Raw genomic sequence first — 20,670 nt, 5'->3', positions numbered from 1 at the left:
ATCAATGGATTATTTGTACCTTTGGCCGTTGTGTGTTTCCTTTTTAAAAAAAACATTTCCACCAGTCAGAATGGCTAAAATTAACAAGTCAGGAAATGACAGATGCTGGCGAGGATGTGGAGAAAGGGGAACCCTCCTCCACTGTTGGTGGGAATGCAAGCTGGTGCAACCACTCTGGAAAACAGCATGGAGGTTCCTCAAAATGTTGAAAATAGAACTACCCTATGACCCAGCAATTGCACTACTGGGTATTTACCCTAAAGATACAAACATAGTGATCCGAAGGGGCACGTGTACCCGAATGTTTATAGCAGCAATGTCTACAATAGCCAGACTATGGAAAGAACCTAGATGTCCATCAACAGATGAATGGATCAAGAAGATGTGGTATATATACACAATGGAATACTATGCAGCCATCAAAAGAAATGAAATCATGCCATTTGCGACGACGTGGATGGAACTAGAGCATATCATGCTTAGTGAAATAAGTCAATCGGAGAAAGACAACTATCATATGATCTCCCTGATATGAGGACATGGAGAAGCAACATGGGGGGGTAGGGGGATAGGAGAAGAGTAAATGAAACAAGATGGGATTGGGAGGGAGACAAACCATAAATGACTCTTAATCTCACAAAACAAACTGGGGGTTGCTGGGGGGAGGTGGGATTGGGAGAGGGGGAGCGGGCTATGGACATTGGGGAGGGGAGGCGAACCATAAGAGACTATGGACTCTGAAAAACAACCTGAGGGTTTTGAAGGGTCAGGGGTGGGAGGTTGGGGCAACCTGAGGGTTTTGAAGGGTCAGGGGTGGGAGGTTGGGGGAACAGGTGGTGGGTAATGGGGAGGGCACGTTTTGCATGGAGCACTGGGTGTTGTGCAAAAAGAATGAATACTGTTACACTGAAAAAATAAATAAAATGAAAAAAAAAAAAAAAACCATTTCCTTTGACTACATTAGAAATGGTGGCTCTGGGAGGTGCTTGGACATTTGCAAGGGTTCCCGGTCTTCTACCCCAACCCACACCCTTCTTTTTCAAACTCCAGGTTCCCCAGGTACCTGCAAGTTCTTCCTCGGCCCCTCTTGTGATGTCTGGCAGCGCCCCTCACATGGTGATGTCCTCATGTAACCCGTAGTCAGGTGGAGGCTACATTTGTTCTCCAAGCAACCTCCAGGAAGGGGTTTCTGTAGGAACCCAGGTGCACTGAGCTCAGCTGGTGTCACAGAAGCTCTACTCTTGAAAATAAAAAGAAAAAAATCCCATGGGATGCTTAATTTGTTAAATACCCATTCTCTGGAGATTTGTGCTACCTAAGTTATTTGGGTTTTTGTTTTGTTTTGTTTTGTTTTTCCCCAGCATAAGTGGTCAACTTATGGAGGACAGAGTGGCTGAGGCAAAAGTACTTCATGGAGCAGGGTCAAGCACTTTCTTCAGTGGCCATGCATGCCTTTGTGGCTGGTGGATTTTGATTGACAGCACTCAATTGTGCCACTGGTATTTTGATGGGAAACATGCGTGGAGTTTTATTAGGACCCACAGGACCTGGTCTCTCTTTCTGTTGTAGCCTCTACCACCTCCTGCTTGGCGGATCTCCCTCCATATAGGTCCTATAGCTGTCCTTTGATCACACCACTCTTATTTCCCCTGCTTGGAGAGCTCATCCCCCTGATCTGAGCCCAGCTGGTTCTCAGCACTCAGCTGTCAGCTGAGAGGTTCCCTTTTCCAAGCAGCCTTCCCAGACCACCAACCACCACTTCTAAAGTGGTTTCCGTTCACTCGTTAGTCCATTTTCCTCTTCAAGTTTTTGTAGAGCTTTTTATCCCTCTCTGGTGCTTTCTGTGTTGACTGTCTCTCCCACCCGTGGGTAAACCCAGGAGAGCAGGAATCCTGTCTGTCTCATTTCCCTGAATCCTAGAACAGAGCCAGGCACATAGTAGGCACTCAATAAGTATTTGTTGATAGTTGAGTGGAACCTTCGCTCCTTAAGCACTTATGAAGAGTTTCTAGGGAGGCACTGTGACATTTAGGAAATTGGAGCGAGGTACACAGATGATTCTTAATGAATGCTGGTGTCAATGGGGCTGTTTTGCAGACCAGTGGTCAGGCCCAGGAGAAGAGACCCACAGTCCTGGCTATTTTCTTGCAGCATTCTCTGTCTCAGAGTGGCAGCCAGCCATGGCTCCTGACAAATGTTATTAGAATATTTAAGACACAGTGGCCTGTATCCAAGGAGGGCTTATTGTATGCATTCATTCATTTGGCCAGCACTTACACAGTACTGTCAAGAACTCTATGCAAACTAACCAGTTAGCCTGCCCCAGTTTCATGCTGGTAGAAGATATGAGGCTCTTGGGTCAGAAAGGATAGTTTCTTACTCACAGCAATAGCAGTAACCAGAGTATTAGCATCTTTTTTTTTTAATATTTTATTTATTTGACAGAGAGAAATCACAACTAGGCAGAGAGGCAGGCAGAGAGAGAGGAGGAAGTAGGCTCCCTGCAGAGCAGAGAGCCCGATGCGGGGCTCGATCCCAGGACCCTGGGATCATGACCTGAGCTGAAGGCAGAGGCTTTAACCCACTGAGCCACCCAGGCGCCCCAGAGTATTAGCATCTTTGTGATGGTTTCCCAAGCCCAAGTCCAAAGGGTGACGCAAAGAGGGCCAGCTGACCCCTGTATGCACAAGTTACAGGAGAGTAGCCCCGAGCTTTGGGAACCTGATTCTCTTATTCCTGGACCTTCTCTCTGCCCTTTGCTCCAGAGGGAGACACTAACTCTATCTTCCAAAGCTGTTTGATATACAAAAATCTTTTGAAAAGAGAATCTGGAAACAAGAGTAGCCAGTGCTTCTGTGTGCAAGATGTGTTGAAATGCTTGTGACTCATGGAAAATTGTGTCCCAACAAGAAGCATAGTAGGTCCTCAAATTTATCGAATGAATGAATGAATTGGTGAATCGCAAATGTTGCACGCAGCACTACATGGTCAAAGAAGACATGGTCTCTGTCGTTAGTGACTTGTGTTTTCTTGCTGGGGAAAGAAATCATAGGGCAGTCTAGTGGTTAAGTGCTTGTGCTCTGGGCTCAGATGCCTGGATTTAAATCCTCTCCCCATCACTCATTAATTTTGCAGCCCTGGTCTCAGATTCCTCGTCTCTAAAATGGAAGTCATAGAGCTTTTGTAATGAGATAAGCCCCAGTGCAATTGTAACGTGCTTGGCTGAGTGCCTAACCCGTGGTAAGTATCCAAGTAAGTGTTAGTTACTAGGCTGAACCATACGAAATTGCCATTTCTGTAGTTCGGATATCAGCAGTTTTATGTAGGTCAACCTAATCAGATCACCATTATTATTCGTCTTCGGCTTGGTTATAAATCAAGGTGTAGAAAGGACGGCAAAGTGCGGTGTGCCCGGGGTCAGGTGCAGCAAGCCTGGAGAGGCAGAGAAGTATCTGGGAAAAAGAAATGGGCCTAGAACCAGATGTGGCTCTGAGCCCCACCTTCTCCTCTCATTAACCCTGTGACCTTGGGTGAACCACTTAACCTCTGAGCCCCTTGTCTCATCTGTGCAATAGATACAATAATCCCTTCTACCTCACTGGACATTGTGAGGCTAATATCAGATGATGGATGTGAAATTGCTTTGTAAACTGGAAGGCACTGTACTCGTGTACCCATGCTCCATATGAAGAGGTCTTCTAGGCTGTGAGATTTGCGTCTGGCTTCCGCCAGACCATCACTAGGTCTAATTTACTATCCCTCCGAAGTACTGTAATCACAGTTTTACATTTGAAGTATAGCATTGGCCCCTAAACTCAAATGTCTGCATTAGAATCAAGTTACACAAGTCAGGTTTGTATCTAAGGCCTACAGCCTTCAAGCACCACAGGGACCATCTGGTGACCAAAGAAAGAGATCATCTCATTACAAAGGGTAATTGGCTTGCCGCTGAATCAGTCAACAGCTAACATTTATCAAGTTCTTTTAATGAGCCAGGCCCAGAATGATGCCTCATTGAAACCTTGGAAAATTCTACGATGGAGATAGGTAATAATGTCCTTATTCCCCATTTTACAGATGAGAAGACTGAGGCAAAAAGAGGGGAACTATTGGGAATCGGGTACCAGACTGATGAGTTCCATTGCCCGAGCACCCTCACTGATAGTCAGAAACACCCATTCCCCAGTATGTCAGCCCCCTCAGGGTGAGGCCCAAGAGCCATCCCTCTGGGGCGGCTGTCGTTGTCTTCAATGGTCCCTGCTGCCCTGGGAGCCTGTCCCTCCCACCACCAGCCTGGGAAAGCTACGTCCTGCTGGGCATTTGCAGGGTGTTAAAATGTTCCACATTCCATCTTTGCTGCCAGCCTGCCTGTACCCTGCCGAAGATGTGAGGACTTTAGCTCTTACCTCCTCCGTTGTATGCAGACTCTCTGTGGCGGGAAAACAAAGGCGCACCGTGTTCGCTTCTGTACCTGCTTTGAACCTGTGCTCTCCCTGGAGAGAACTTGTTTCTAGCTGTATGTGGGACGAAGGCCTTCCTTAGCTCCGAGTCAGCAAGGAATATGCCCTTGTGGTGATCCCTGGCAGCTGCGGTAAGCTTCGGCTTCTGCAGCAGAGACACACAATGATATGGTGGCTTAGAGAACAAAGTGTATTTCTCATTCACCAAGAGGAGCATTCTAGGTGCCCAGGTGGCTTTGCCTCGTGCGGTCATTCAGGGCTGCAGAAGTCCTCCAGATTGCTTCAACGTTCCTTAGGGCAGGGCTTCTCAAACTGTAAGTGGTGGTGGCCCTATTTTCTTTTCTTTCTTTCCTTTTTAAAAAAAAAAAACACTTTCCATCCACTTCAGATCAGAATTTTTGTAAAAAAAAAAAAATTAAAGAAGTTATTGGAACAATGGAGAAGGGAACCTCCCAAAGTCATACAATATAGAAGCCTTAAGTATTTTATTATTAGATATAACAGGTTTAAATTGGTATAAATGTTGCTGAATATACATACCATACGTGGTATGTATCTCACCAGGGACTGGTTCTGGAAAACCCTTTAGGGGCCACTGGTCTGGGTATTATCATTGTACTTGTAGCTGAAACTGTTGTATCATACCCAGGTGACAGTTGTGGGAAGGAGCTCCACTTCACACCATGATCATTTTTGTATTTTAAGTCAGTCTTATTGAGAGATAATTTACATAAAATAAAATTCCCCCTTTGAAGGCGTACAGTTGTATGAGTATTGACAGTTTGTGCAACTGTCATCAGAATCATGATACAGAATATTTCCATCACCCTCACAAGATCTCTCTTGCTCTACTTCCAATAAATCTCCCCGACTTGCCCCTGAAAATCCTAGTCTAATTTCTACTCCTACCATTTTGCTTTTTCCTAATGCATATAAATGGAATCATACAACATGTAGTCTTTATTTAAAAAAATTCTTGAGTGAGCAAACTCCTACCATTTTGCTTTTTCCTAATGCATATAAATGGAATCATACAACATGTAGCCTTTATTTAAAAAAATTCTTGAGTGAGCAAATGAACAGGGAGAGGGCCAGAGAAGGAGAGAGAGAATCTGAAGCAGCCTCCCCACTGAGCACGGAGCCTGATGTGGGGCTCGACCTCACAACCCGAAGATCACGACCTGAGCAGAAACCAAGTATTGGCTGCTTAACCAACTGAGCCACCCAGGCATCCCAATATTAGCCTTTAAGTCTGGCTTTTTTTTTTCCCCCACCTAGCATTACAGTATTCATTTATGTTTTTGCATGTATCAATTATCTACTCTCAGTTACAAAACAAGTTTCTTTGTCCATTTTTCTTGATGGTCACCTGGGCTCTTCTTAGTTTTTGGAGGATATAAATAAAGTTAATATAAACATTTGTATAAAGGTGTTTGTGTAAGCATATGACTTCATTGCTCTTAGGTCAATACCTAGGTATGGGATGGCTGAGTCATATAGTAAATGTAAGTTTAACTTTATTATTTTTTTATTAAAAAAATACTTCATTTTTTTTTTAAAGTAATCTCCACCCAACGTGGGACTCAAACTTGCAACCCCAAGATCAAGAATCACATGTTTTACTGACTGAGCCAGCCAGGTACCCCTCCCTATATGTTTAACTTTATAAGGAACTGCCAAACTCTTCCAAAGTTATTTTGCCTACATTTAGCTTTTAGATATTATTAAAATTTTAGCCAGTATTTTCTTACCTGTTTGTATGGCAGCCACTTCTCTCCCCCTTCTCTCACATGCACTGTCTCTCCTTGGAGTTCCTCCTCTTGTAATTCACTTTGTTTTAATGGCTGATGACCTTACACTTTTGATTAGCTGAAGAAAAATCATGACTGTGTGGGTGATATGGCTTTTTCTCATTTTTAGCCTGAGAGTGATGTTCTTTGCAGCTTTCTGTGTTTTACACAAAAGTACAAAATTCCACCATCATCTTTAAAGTGTAGTCCTAGAAGTGGCTTGCAATATTTCCCTCATGATCCAGTCCAAGGACCCAGCCACATGGTCAGGCTTAACTGCTAAGAATTCTTGGAAATGTCTAGTCATGGGCCCAGGAGGAAGAGGAGAATGGACTCTGGTGAATAACCAGCAGTTTCTGAAACCAGGCTCCAAACAAGTGAAATCTGAAATAATTCTGGACTTGTTCTAGGTGCAGGTTGTTCTAGGTATCCAGGTTGTATTGGGGGTGAGTTTATCCTTTAAAAAAAAAAAAAAAGATTAAAAAAAAATCTTTTTAAAATAAGCCACCCACCTGCATGGCGCAGTGGGTTAAAGCCGCTGCCTTTGGCTCAGGTCATGATCTCAGGGTTCTGGGATCGAGGCCCGCATTGGGCTCTCTGCTCAGTGGAGAGCCTGCTTCCTCCTCTCTCTCTCTCTCTGCCTGCCTCTCTGCCTACTTGTGATCTCTGTCTGTCAAATAAATAAATAAAATCTTTCTTTAAAAAAGATTTATTTATTCATTGGGGCGCATGGGTGGCATACTCAGTTAAGTGTCTGACTCTTGGTTTTGGCTCAGGTTGTGATCTCAGGGTTGTGAGATGGAGCCCTGTGTTGAGTTCTGTGCTAAGTGTGAGGTCTGCTTGGGTCTCTCTCTCCCTCTGTCTGTCCCCCTACTACATGCACTCTCTCTCAAATTAATAAATAAATGATTTATTCAATTGAGAGAGGACAGAGAGCATGCACACACAAAAGTGAGTGGAGGGACAGAAGAGGAAGGAATCTTCAAGCAGACTTCCCGCTGAGCATGGAACCCCATGCAGGGCTCAACCCCACGATCCTGTGATCATGACCTGAGCCAAAATCAAGAGTTGGCCACTTAACCAACTGAGCCACCCAGGTGCCCAGTGAGTTTATCCTAACAGAACTAAACAGAATATTATCAGGGGCTAAGTGGAATTCTTTAGGTTGAGCAAAGATAAAATCTGAGGTGATAAAGACGTGCTGTCCTTTTGCTTGTATTTCAGTGACTGAGACCACCTTGGCATAAGCTGGGTGCACATTGTCCTTTACTCTCCAGGCTGGAGATAGACGTGTTGGTCGATGGCACAGTGCGCTTCTCTGACAAGGGCATGACTTCAGCAGGCAGCCAGGACTGGCGTCTAACTGCTGCTAGAAAGGAAGGCATAAGCTCAGCCATGTGAAACCCCGACATCCAGTTTTTGCATCCTGCCTCCAGAGGCTCTGGGACGCCAGCCCATTGGGCCATAAGCTCAGTGCTGGAGCGAGGTGCTTGTTCTGAGCTGTGCCGAGGAAGTGACTGCTCCTAATGTTACACGTACCTTGGCTTTGGCCTCTGGGTTATACAGGCAGTGGGTGCAAGTCGGCAAGAGCACCTTTCAGGCTCCAGTCTTCACCCTCTGGCTCTTCCATGTGGACTTTTGGAGCCTTGATTCCCTGTTTGGCCTAAGTTAGAGCAATTCCAGAAAGATTTTCTAAAGGAAGCCCAGGGCTTGGTAAGATGTGTGGGGACTTTCTCACCAGATAGCAATGATGAAGAAACTGCGTTTTCACCCGAGGAGGCCACCAGGTTCTAAGCTCTGCTGGTTTTGCCAACTGAAGTGGTAACATCCCAGCTTCTTGCCACAAAACTCACCCACACACTCTGCAGGCTGTCTCTACTCCCGTTAGCACAAGGCACATTCAGGTGACCATCCTTGCCTCCAGGCAGGGCGACTAGTTGTGCTCTTACTATTGTGCCCTGTGCACACCCCCACGGGAGGGGCAAGGGGAACTCTGTACCCTGCTGTGCACCCTGGCACAGGCCTGGTATACCGGGCAGGGTGGAAGGAACAGTGCTTTTCCTCATTCAGCCAAAGGCCCTGGCTTGCCCCTGGATCATTCTGGGCTTCAGAAAACTAAACCTGTGGCCCATGATGCTTGAATTTGCATTCCTTCTGAGACAAACTAACAAACAGCAGGCTCACCGGGGCCCGATTGCCCAGGTTCAAACCCCAGCTTCACGACTTACTAGCTGTGTGATCTCAGGAAAATTATTTGACTTCTCTGTGCCTCGAGTTCCCTCATCTGTAAAATGGAGATCATGATATCACTGACCTCACGAGTTGTGAGAATTAAATGGATGAATATATGTCATGTTTTTAGCAACTACGTAGAACACCGAATCAGTGCTGTGTAAGTGCTACCTAGGATGATGATGGCTACGATGATATTGGTGGTGAGGATATTGGCTGTGACCTCGGTTGCCGCTCTCCCTTACCCCATTGCAAATCTTTTCCAAGGCCTTATTTTTAGTCCTTGGTTCTTTTGAGCAGCAATCTGTCTTTAATCTTTTGGACACTGCAACTCATGTTTCCGTCTTGGCTTTTGGTGCTAAATGAGCAGTTTCAGCAAAATTAACCATTTGTCAAGGGCTTTTAGAGATGGGTTCTGTGTGTTCCTTACTCCTGACCCCAGTCCTTGAAGGCAATCCTTGATTTCTCTCTTTCTTTCATAACCCAAGGCAAATCATATTGTCGGCTTCTCTGGAAGCTGTCCTGGTTCTGACCACTCTTCACCTTTCTACCACAATAAGCCTCCCGCCGCCCCCCTGCCGCCCCCGCCAGGACGAATGTGCAGAGGCTTAGTTGGGTGCCTGCTTCTGTCCTGGTCCCTGGCGTCTGCTATCTGTGTAACAACCAGTGTGACTTTAAAAAATACAGGTCAGTGCACATCACTCCTCTGCTTTCAACCTTAACCTTGAGGATAACAATAATGGTTTCCATTGCCCCCCATCTGTCTCCCTCGTTGCTAGCCCCCACCCCGTCTGTGCTTGTCCCTCTCTGCACCATGCACAGCAAGGGTTTTCTCCTTGTGGCATCTTCTTCTTGGGACGCTTCCCAATGGATAATGCCATGACTTCTTCCTTTTCTCTGTCGTCTGAGCCTCTGCTCAGATGTCATCTCATTAAAAGCCCTTCCCTGACCATCTTTTCTTTTTTTCTTCTTTTTAATTTTTTTTTTTTTTTAAATTTTCAAGAAGACTCTGTGCGGAGCTCGAACTCTTAACCCTGAGATCGAGGCCTGAGCCGAGATCAAGAGCTGGATGCTTAACTAGGTGAGACACCCAGTGCCCTCCTGACCATCTTTTCTACAAGACCAAACTCCCCTGAACCCTGGCATTCCCTCTTCCCCTTATTTTACATGATCTTATGTTCTGCTCCTTAGCATTTACCACAGTCTCTTAGGAGTTTATTTTGTCTTTCCCTGTGAGACTCTGAGCTCCTTTTGGGGTGTCTTGCTCACCCTGGTGGTGCCTGGAATGATGCTCAGCATACAGCAGGGGCTTGACAAAGAGTGATTAGAGATAAGAGGGAAATCCTGCATTTCCTGGGCATCCTAGTCTTTCCTGGACTGGTTTCATGGAGGGTTGGATGCAGTGTGTACAAATATACATTATAGCAGGACAGAAGCAAATAGAGAGATCAAGGTGGAGAATGAATACGCCTTCCTAAGTGCTTGCTGATTCCTTGGTGGAAGGTTCTGTTGAAGAAGTGAATCCTGGCTGTCAGCAGGAAGTTCTATGCTCTATAATGGATTAGAATATTTTAGTAACCCCCAGCCTATCTTCCCAGATGCCTGTGCATGAACGAGAGTCTGTTGCAGGAAGAAAGAGGCCCCTGAGCTAGGGATAAGCATTTTAAAACACCTTCCTTTTCTTCTACTTGATAGCTCCAAGAGCAATACATATATGCTTTCTTCTTTAGAAGAACCTTATTAACTGGCAGGGGTGGAGAACCCACGCCCCCGCCCCTGCAGCTGATGTTGTGAAAGATGTTTCTTTAGATGGAAGGTGTTCTGGGCCCCGTACCTTAAGTTATAAGCCCATTTTGGCAACAAAGTTGGGCATATGATTCGCCCTTCTACAGTCTAGGGTGTAGTGATGTTTCTCGTCTTCAGTGCTCGCTATGTCCTGTTAGAGGAGACAAAGGTCCTGTTGCAGCTGTGAGCTCCAGGATGCCTTGGGGATTTCGGGGTGTCTGTTTGCTACTGGTTTTCCCAAGGATTTTGGACAATGATAAGCATAATTAGCTGTTCTCGTCCTCTGGCCCAGATATGTTCACCTACCCCCTGGCTGCACAGAGTGTCCATAGGAGACCTGCCCTTCCTGCAGTCTGGGGCCGAAAGGAGTCATTTCCAAACATCCTGTGCACAGGAAAACAGAAAATCTGATGCAGACCGTTTGTGTCTTTTGCTATAGGAAAATGCAAAGCTAGTAGGGTGAATAAATTCTGAGACAGACAATAGAGTAGGGCCCCAGGCAGGGTCATTCAAGAGACACAACTTCTTCCTTAGAGCTTTTAGCAGAAACAACTCCATTCTGAGCCCTCACAACTTCTGAAGCTTTTCTTGGAGGATTCTTTGTCTGCTCTGTGGGCAGTTAGAGCAGGCACCCAGTTTTCCAGAACCTTCTGTAAAGGAGCTTTTTTTTTATCTGAAAGAGGGCTCCTTGCTGGTGGCTGGGCTTTGGGGATGCCTGCTGGAGACCCTGCATATGAATCTGTGGATCCCACTTGTCAGGACATATGTTAGGGGGGGAAATGCTTGCACAAGTGGAAAATGCTGTTCGTGGCTTTACTTTTGACCCTCTGTTTCTATGCACCTCCTAAACAGATACGATTTCTATAATATGAGACCATAGTATTTTCCTGAACTCCTGCTTCTCAGTAATTAAATTCATGGAAAGGGGCAACCCAGTAGGGGGAAACCTTGGAGCTCATGTGTGGTAACTTGTGAGCTGCGGGAACAGACAGCAACAGCACTTTAGGAAGTATCTCTTGTAGTCCTCCACATCCTGAAATTTAAAACAAAAGCTCCTCGTGGCCAATGCTGTTAGCTACTTGTCAGACAACAAACACACTGCAGTCAGAAAAATCCCCACTGAGTTTGGGCGGCTGATTTCTCTGGCAGCAAATGAAAGCTTTGGCTGTTGCCCTTGAAGACTGGCTGGGCAAGCCAGAACAGAGCCCTCCGAATGTCTCCCTATTCCCCACCTCTCCCCCTCACTGTGGGCATAGCATGTGTTGGGGGGCAAATGTGGGGTGTGTGTGTGTTCAGGCACCCAAACTCACAATTTTAGGCAGGTGCACATCCCATCCAGGGATACCACACCAGCATAATTCATCCCACACCTCACAGCCAGGGAGATCCTAGCTTCAATGGACAACGATTTGGAGGCATTGTTTACAAATCAATTTCTCCCTCTAAATAGGCTGTTACAAGAGTGGACCCTTCTGCTTGCCCAGCCTGGGCCCACCTGTCACTGGGACTTCCTAGCCAGTGGTCACACTGTATTGATCTTTTTTAATCCCCTCTCTTTGAAACACAGAGCCAGCTGATGTGGAGTTCCTCAAAAGAAAGAGTCTCCCACCGCCCCTACCTCTACAGGTAGCAGTGTATCCGGGGCTAATTCCCCACTAAAAAGTCTTAATTGGCTTATGGGGCGCCTGAAAGATCTCCCTTGTGTTTATAAGGTGAAAGGAAATGATGGATCCCAAATGCCCTGGTCTGTCTTTATCCATTTCTTGGTGGAAATCAGGTGCATATTATTTTTTTTAAATTGTTTTTGAAAAGGGCCTGGAAGATTTGGAGGTGGGTAAGGATAGTGTTTCACTTTAGTGGTTGAGCTGCCAGGGGAGGGAAGAAAGCCTCAGAGAGACACCAACATTATGCGAGAAACTTGGTGACTTATTTTTTTTTTAACTTGGTTTTTATTTACACAAAACATCTGCAGTACAAAAATGTAAACTTTGATAGCTCATAATAATAGAATAAACTCTTTATGTACAAAAATACATTTTCATATGAAAGAAGCATCTTGAATAAATTAAAGTACTTCCCAGCCCGGTGCCTGAATAGCTACGCAAGTCTCCCGTGCTTCCTAGAGCAAGCCTGCCGGGGTGGGGGTCGGGATCCATAATGCATGAAGCCCACTCCTTGTCTCTCCTTTTTAAGCCTTTTCATTGTATTGTCAGCCGGCTCAAACCGAATTTTCATGCTCGTTTTTCTTCATTAGAGTTCTACAAATTGTAAAATTGACTTTTCACCTTGTCTTCAGGGACTGATCTGTCCCCTTTCTAAATCACACTGAAGTGGTGGCTGGGGTCAGCTCTGAGCCAGCCACAAAGGAGGTTTTGTGGAGTTCAGAAAGTGCAAAAGGAAAGGCCTTCTAAGGGCGGGCAGGAGGGGCCTGGGGCTGAGGGCTGGAGAAACAGACCAAGGGACAGCCTCGGCGAGGGTGCAGCGACCTAACAAGCGGCTCAGGTATCTCCCGTCCCTTTAAAGCTCCTACTTCCTCCCTCCGCCCGGACTGGGGGACCTGAGACTGCAGCTGGGGCTCCACCTACGGCCTGTTGCCTGAGGGAGGGGGAAGGTAACGGTGTCCCTAAAGGGCCTAGTGGTAAGGGATGTAACAGGGCGTCGTGTGGAGCAAGTCTTTGGGCAGGCCGGGGAAGGAGAAAAGGGGGTCGCCGGGGCCGTAGGCGAAGTCTTCCGAGGCGGCGGGGCTACTGGGGTCAGACAGTGGCGAGGCGGCTGCAGCGCAGGGGGAGGCGGCCGCACCGGAGCCCCAGGACTCGGCGTCGCTGGAGGGGCTGGGGGGCCCGGGCAGGCAGGGGGCGCACTGCGGCGGCAGGAGGCGCTCCCGGGCACCGCCCCCGGGCAGTCCCTGGTCGGCTAGGCGCAGAGTCTCCGCCAGAGCCCAGATGTAGTTATAGGCGAAGCGCAGCGTCTCGATCTTGGTGAGCTTGGTGTCGTCGGGGAAGGAAGGCAGCACGCTGCGCAGCGCATCGAGCGCCGCGTTCAAGTTGTGCATGCGGTTGCGCTCGCGGTCATTGGCCTTGACACGCCGGCTCCTGCGCAGCGAGTGCAGCAGCGCCTCCGAGCGCACACGCGCCCGGCCCCGGCGCCGCCGCCGCTCCTGCTCGTCGTCCTGTGCCCGGGGAGTATCCGAGGCTGCAGGAACCCCGGGAGCGCCCCTGCGCACTGGCATGGGCGTCCCCGAGGCAGAAGCTGGTGGTTGGAGCCTGGCACAGTCTTCCTCGTCGGTGAGGAAGCCGGATAGGTCGCCGCCGCCGCTGCTGCTGCTACTGCTGGTGCAGTCGAGGTCCGAGACGCAGGTCTCCAGGGGGGCTGGCATCGTTGCGTGGCGCGGGACCAATGGGCAGGTAAGAGGGTTCCTGGAGGACGGGAGCCCGGGCTGAGGGCAGGGTCGCCGGGGCGCACTTACGTTCCAAATGGCCCGGGCCTACCCTGTGGCCGCTGCGGGCGCGAAGGCCGGGAGAGGCGCGGGAGCGCACCTGGAGTTTGTTCACCTCCTTGCCTCGTCTGCAGGGGCCACGCTCCCGGCCGGTCTCCCCAGTGATCTCGCCGGCGAGCAGATCAGCTCGTGTGAGTACCAAGTGTGGCACACGACCGGCCTCAGGACCCCTTAAGTACCCGCCCCAACAATGGGCGCCCCCCTCCCTTGCCACCTCCGCCCCCGCGGCAGCCCCCGTGAATGGAGCGAGGCGGCAGGTCAGCCCCGTGCGGCGCCCGGGTATTTGCATAATTTATGCTCGCGGGGGGCCGCCCGGCCCCTCCCCCCTCCCGGAGCGTGCCCGTAATTACCGCGGGCCAATCCGCGGCGTGGCGCGGCGGGGGGAGCCGTCTCCGGGCTAAGCCGGCGGGGGCGTCTCCGGGCGGTGAAACGGAGGCGGGGGCGCCCGGCGATTAGCGGCCGAGGCACGCTCCTCCGGGGGCGGGCCCGGCGCCCCTCGCTGGGGTGGGACGGGGAGGCGGGGCGCGGGCCGGCGAGTGTGAGCTGCGCAGCAAGTTGCGGAAACCTGCAGCCGGCGGGATGCCTGGGTTCGCTTCCTCTCTCCCGCTGCGGCCTGGCCGCGTCACTTTGGCCAAGTGATTTGACTTCGCTTTTCCCATCTGTAAAATGGGGCGGAAGTCTCTCCTGTTGAGTATGATGTGAAATGATGTTCGAGGGAAACTTGGAAGGGTTCTATTGTAACGCAGCGCCGATGAATGATTGGCAGAGGCAGCGCCCTCAGAACCCCCGGAAAACCCTATCCAAAGACAGAGAGTGGCCAGATGAGGGTCATAGAACAGAGCGCAGAGAAAAGTGCTCCTTAGTGACATAAACGCACCTGTTACAGTAGAAGGTTTCCACTCTTCCTGTCAGCGGTCACTTTTCTCTGGTCACCAGTGCTCACTCTGAAGCAGTAGAACCCAGACACACCCAACTTTGTACCTAGGGGGAAACAGTCACTAAGGAACAGCCCCAGATTATGGGGGTGGGGAGGTTAAAAACAAAATGAACACCTTTTAGCAAAGTTTCAGTCTCCTCCCCATGATACCTGGGCGATTGCTTCAGGTCCCTGCTGTCCTCAGAGTGGTCTCTGCCTGGGACACTATCCCCTTTCTACAGGACTGTTGTCTGGAGGCAGAGCCTGCCTTGGCTGCTTGTCCAGTGCTGGTTTTCTGGCTCAATGGAGTCTACCCAGTCCTGCCTTCCCCTCTGCAGTGCTTTACAAGTACTCCCAACCTGGAGAGAAGGCTGTACACGCTCAGATAGAAGAGCTTTAGGTTTGTTACAAGTCACCAAAAGTGGATTTAATCTGGTTAAGCAAGAAAGGGAAATTGTTGGGTGACACTAGGCATTTCAAGGAACACAAAGGTGCTGGCATTTGTGTGAGTCTGCTGGAGCCCTGGCATCCTCACTCCACTTCTCTGAGGCTCCAGTGCACTCCCACCGGCCTTGATTTGACGTGGTCGGGCCCCTGTATTATATTCCTCCGACTGTGGTACTAAGTCACCCCAAACTAGGCCCTCAAACAGCAGACATTTGTTCTTTAGGAGGCTGGAAGTCTGGTATCAGGGCCGCAGCACCGTTGCCTCTTTTTGGAGGCTGTGAGGGAGAGTGCGTTCTGTGCTTCTGGTGACTCCTGGTAATCCTTGGCCTTCCTTAATTTGTAGCTGCACCACTTCTGTCTCTGCTGCCTCCTTCTCTGTATTTCTGTGTCTTCTTTTCTCTTGCTTATAGGGACCCTTGACCTTGGATTTAGGGCCCACCCTAGTCCAGGATGATTTTGTCTTGAAATCCTTACCTTAATTCTAGCTGCAAAGAACCTTATTCCAGATAAGTGCACATTCTGAGTTTCTTGGTGGACATACCTTTTGGGGAGCCACTATTCAACCTACTGCAGTGTCTTTTCTAAATTCCTGGAAGAAAGAATCTGTCTGTTCAGGGGAACAGGGTCACTGGAGTGGCTGTTTGTCATTTCTTGGCTGCCTTGCTCCAGAAGAGCCTTCCTAGGGAGGAATTTGAATGCATGAACACCTCCCTCTCCATTCCTGGCAATTGGGGTACGGCCATGTGACTTAAATGGGGTCAATTGCATGCCCCACTTGGAACTTAGGCTCTGAGCTGGTGACAATTCAGAGTATATATGTGTTGTGGCAACAACCTGGATGGGCCAGTGCCCCATGGTGAAAGGTGTGGCCGGGAGCCAGTGGGTATCCTGCCCTAACTCTTTCGTGGGCCTGCCTTCAGCTGTGGTTCTGATACCCATGCCCCATCTCCCCTAAATTCCAAGCCTGGTTCTCTAGTCTTCTCATGGACTGCACAAGAAACCCCTAGGGCTCTTCTTAGTAGGGCTCTTTTGCTTGAGTTGGCTAGGTTTGATGTCTGAGGTTTGCTAAATAAAACACCAAGTTAAATGCTCCGTTGCCAAAGCACAGAGACTGAGGCAACCCGTATACCATATTGCTTGCCTATCCTGGGCTAAGCACTGTGCCAGACACTGGGTTAACAGGGATGAAAAACTGGCCGATGGGGGTCGGGGGCTCTGAGCCTCATAAGCCTAGGGTTCACTTCTGGCAGGACCCTTGGAGATTATTTGTCTGGGTCCTGAACCTCATACCTAGGAAACTGAGGTGAGAGATGGAGGGCTCTTTTCTCCAGGTTACCCTGGGGATCGCTGGTGGTCAAACTAGGGCCAGACTAAGGAGTCCTTTCAGCCCCCACTGCAGATTTTTCCATCACTGTTAATAACTACACAGTGAGCACTTTCTGCATGCTCCCCTATGCCAGTGCTCTGTGTAGAGTCAGGCAGACCTGTAGCCACAGAGCAGAGGAGACCTGGCCACAGAAGGGTGACCTGACACTGGCTGTGAGAAGTACTGAGGGCTCACTAAGGGAGCAGACCTGAAGAACATTGTGCACCCTGCAAAGGGAAGGGGTGTCAGGGAAGGCTTCCTGGCGGAGGGGGACTTGAGAAGGCCTTGACTCACTGAGCCACCTAGGCGCCCCTTGAGAAGGTCTTGAAAGATGGTTGGGATATGAACAGGCAGTTTAGATAGAATGGAGGGATGAGGATGACTGTGGCAGCAATGTGGGGGCCAGTCTGGAGGGGCTTCTATAGGGTCCCAGTGAGAAGAGTGTAGGGACAGTTGTGATGGGTCTTGAATGGCCACGGTAGTCTTTCTTCTTCCTCTTTGTCTCCTTCTCCTGTTGCTTTCTGTGAGCAGGACTATCACAGTGGTTCCAGTGGTTCACTAGACAAGAACATCCAGTGCATGGGGCAACTCCTCACTGGACATTAGTGCCTGCCCACTTGGCTTTTCATAAATGCATCTGAGGCTTTGACAGGTGGCGGGGGGGGGGGGCTCTCCTGGAGGTGACCCACCAAGGATAAAGCTGAGTCCTGGGAGAATGAGAACAAGATGTTATCTTAGGCTCCTAAGGGTTCCCTCTGAGGCTCAGAGCTCTCCCTTCCAAAAGAAAAGTCTGAGAAGTTTCTCCTGCCCTCCAAATCCCTTGGAGGCGAGTACAGAGCACATTTGTGGAAGCCCTCATACCCAGAACACACTAGGATGCAATAAATCTAGCCCCACCAGGAGCCGAGGTGACGAGGGCCGTACCAGGTCTTCTGCGTGCCTGATGTGTGAGCCATCAAGCTGCCAGTCAGCCAGAGGGTAGATGTTGGTGGGTGGGACAGATGTTCCAAGGAGCTGGATAAAACCAGAGTTTCTCACAGCATGGTCACCTGAAGTGGTAGGGATGATGGGGGACCCCAGCCCAGATGCCCTCATCAGACTCTGGAAATATGGACCACCTGCTGAAGTAGTGAATGATACTTACCTCTGTTTGCTCCTCATATTGGAATAACTGCCTTGCTTTGGCATCCCCCCTCCTATCCTGTGCTGTGCTTACCTAAGCCCATGAGATCAGACATGCTTCTATGACCGCTCAGAGGTGCTCCAAGTGATGCCAAGACCCGGGGTGGTGCCTATGTGACAACTGAGGGTGTGAGGGCAGGGGAGGATCCTCCCAGAAGGGATGCAAGGGCTGGAAAGGGCATGCCTCTTCCAGGCATCTCTGGAGATCTGACTCAAGACCACGACAGAACCAGCAGGGAGGTGGTTCTAGTCCCTACTGAGAAGACATTTCTAATGTCAACACCCCGTGAAGGAACTGGCATTCTAGAGAGACGGGAGGAGAGGCTCTCAGGGTGGAGCAAGACATTTGATATTTCCAGGGTCTTTTGAAGTTCTTGGTGATTTTTTTTTTTAAGGAAAGAAATGCTAACATAGGAGAAAATAGTGGCAAATTATAAATGTTTACCTGCAGTAAATGAATGTGGTCGGCATATACAAATACAAAGCTCCAGTAACTGAGCCAGCCGGGCGCCCCAGACATCTTCAGAATTTTTAGAAGACCAATCAAATCCTCCTGAGCACAGGCATGGCTATGTAGGGATAGAAGCGGATTTGAATTTGTGGATGCATATCTTCTTCCTCTAGCCTTGTCAGTGACTTAGGGACCCCGTGTGCGATTTCATCTGGAGTTAGTACCAACAGCCTTTGAACCCCTTTGTGGACATGCAGCTGAGCCAGATGGCTTCCTCGCCATCCTCCCTTTCAGTGATCAGAAACATGGAAGCCTGAGGTTGAACAAACTAGCTTTTAGAGATGCCGCTGTGGGAACGAGGCTGAGGGGGTCAGTGTCCTGCAATTCCACATGCTGCCATGGTCATCAGGATGTGCTGGATGGGGCAGGGGAAAGGACATCATCACATTTCATCCTTTTCTCCCAAACTGTTTTAGCTGAGATTTACCATTCCTCCTCCCCACCAATTGTTACATGGAATATTAATTTCAAGAGTGCTGTGACATATACATGTAGGTCTGGATTCTGTTACAGGCAAGGTTCTTTTGTTTTTACAGTATACACAAACTCTCAGATGCCATTTAAGAGAAGAGAGGTGAAGGGGTTTTGGTGCCTTACCCAGCCACTCATCCATCTGGGTCTTGGGCACAGGGCAGTGCAGTGCACCGAGTTTACAAGGCAGATTTTTTGCACAAAGCAAAGCTGTGCGAGGGTTACCCTCTCCACACTGTTCCTGCTACCATCATCCTAATCTTTCTGGAGTTACCTGTGGAGTTACCTGAGTTGGTTTGGTGGGTGGCATTTTAGAAAGGAAACATTGTATTTTTTTTTTTGAAAAAAGGCAGAAAAAGGTGCAGTTACTCCAGATGATGTGATGAAGGAAGATGTTGGACCGAGAGGCACACAGTATTCCTTTTGGTCTGTTCAATACACCCGCAGATAGGCATTTCCATCTAAGAGAAGCAGGGTAGGGTTGGGGAGTGGAAAGGAGAAACAATTCCCTGTTTTCTTTACTGATGACCCATGACAGTTGTGGGGGGGGGAGAAGGGGGGAAACGAGGCAGGAGGGGGGAAACAGAGGGGTCTTTCAGTGACAGAGCAAGGAAAATGGCAAATTATCCATGGTTTCCAGAAATCCGTGGAGGCCCCCCTCAGCCCCTGCCCTGCTAAATACAGTGCCGGCTGTATGCATTTCCCACCTCAGAGATGTCTGCTTGAATATTCTGTGCCATTGTATACCGATGTGTTTGGTTGTGTACAATCTGCCTACTTGTGAGATGAATGTTGGCCTTGAAGGGAAGTCCTGGTGCAAATCAACTTTATTCTAGTACCCTGTAAGAAATGCCTTCCAAATATGTATCGGTCATTTCTGCAGCCAAATGAATTCTTTCCACAAGAAAATTTCAAATTTGATTGGAGTTCTCAAGCCTAGCGGGGCTTGTGCTTGGGCTCACCCAAGGTTTGAAGTGCATTTGTGGTTTGGGCCAGTCTTGGGTAAAACAATGTCCTTTTTGTGCCCAAAGTACAGTGTGTGTGTGGGGGGATGCAAAGGGGCTGTGCACGCTTGTGCAGGGAGGGCCCACGGGGTGCAAGCTCTGAAATGAAGAGGTAGCAGGCAGAAGGTGCTCACCCCCCACAGCCCTCAGCAGTGAGGCCTGGAGTCATGTTCACATCAGCTGCTTGAGGCTAGAATCAATCCAGAACCTCCTTCAAAGCGACTGGGGTTTGCCTTCCTAGATTTCTTGAAATCTTCTGGGCTCAGATTTAGAAACAAAACAAAACAGAGGCCCTGCTGTTGCTGTCACTAGATTCAGCTCCCCAAATCCAGACCACACCTGCCACGGGATATTGCTAAAGCCGGAGTTCATTTTTGTCTGTTTCACGTTTTTGAATCTTTAAGAATATCATTAGTGGAGATTAAAAATACCCCCTCCCTCCAAGATGCTTGTGGGTCAAGTGTGGGAAAACTGAGGGTATTTCCTCCTGTGTACAAAAGAAGTCGCAGTGAAATTTATCCTAATGGAATTTGACTATGGTTTTATGGAGAGAATTCTGAAATAAACAGAGTCGAGAAATAGCTGAAGTGTTTTCCTTTTGCTTTTTTCTTAACGCTGCAGCTACATAAATTCATGTTGGGTTGGGACACAAATGCATTTTGTTTGTAGTAATTAAAATGTTTTAATGAGACAACCATAAAATCCACCATTAATTATTTTATTTCAAACACTTCTGCCTTCTTTTGAACCAGGTCTATTTAGAAATAGTTTAGAGAGTAGCCTGCAGTTTTATTCTTTCCTCTGCATTATACACAGGAGTGGAGAAGTCATTTATAAATAATTACACAATGTTTTGGGTCTTTGGGCTTGTATAATATATCAAAGCGATTAGTACACTTATTGTTCCATTGTAAATGCTTTTTTTCTCCTTTCAGTTTCACTTGCCTTGTCTTCTAGCTAAACCTTTTTCTGGAAATCTTTTGTCTTCTCCATTCTTTTTGCTTGTTACA

At 48.5% G+C, this 20,670-nt stretch overlaps 1 protein-coding gene across 1 annotated transcript; it reads right to left on the bottom strand.

Moving 5' to 3' along the window:
• Nucleotides 1–12,899: 12,899 nt before the first annotated feature.
• On the bottom strand, nt 12,900–13,643 carry NEUROG1 (neurogenin 1). Its single transcript, XM_045998936.1, has one exon. The coding sequence runs from the start codon at nt 13,641–13,643 to the stop codon at nt 12,900–12,902; it is 744 nt and encodes a 247-aa protein (XP_045854892.1).
• Between the last annotated feature and the right edge of the window lie 7,027 nt (nt 13,644–20,670).

The sequence above is a fragment of the Meles meles genome, chromosome 3 (assembly GCF_922984935.1).
Source record: "Meles meles chromosome 3, mMelMel3.1 paternal haplotype, whole genome shotgun sequence".
In the NCBI taxonomy this organism is placed as follows: domain Eukaryota; kingdom Metazoa; phylum Chordata; class Mammalia; order Carnivora; family Mustelidae; genus Meles; species Meles meles.
The sequence above is the reverse complement of the archived record's forward strand: the minus strand, read 5'-3'. Positions and strand labels throughout refer to the sequence as shown.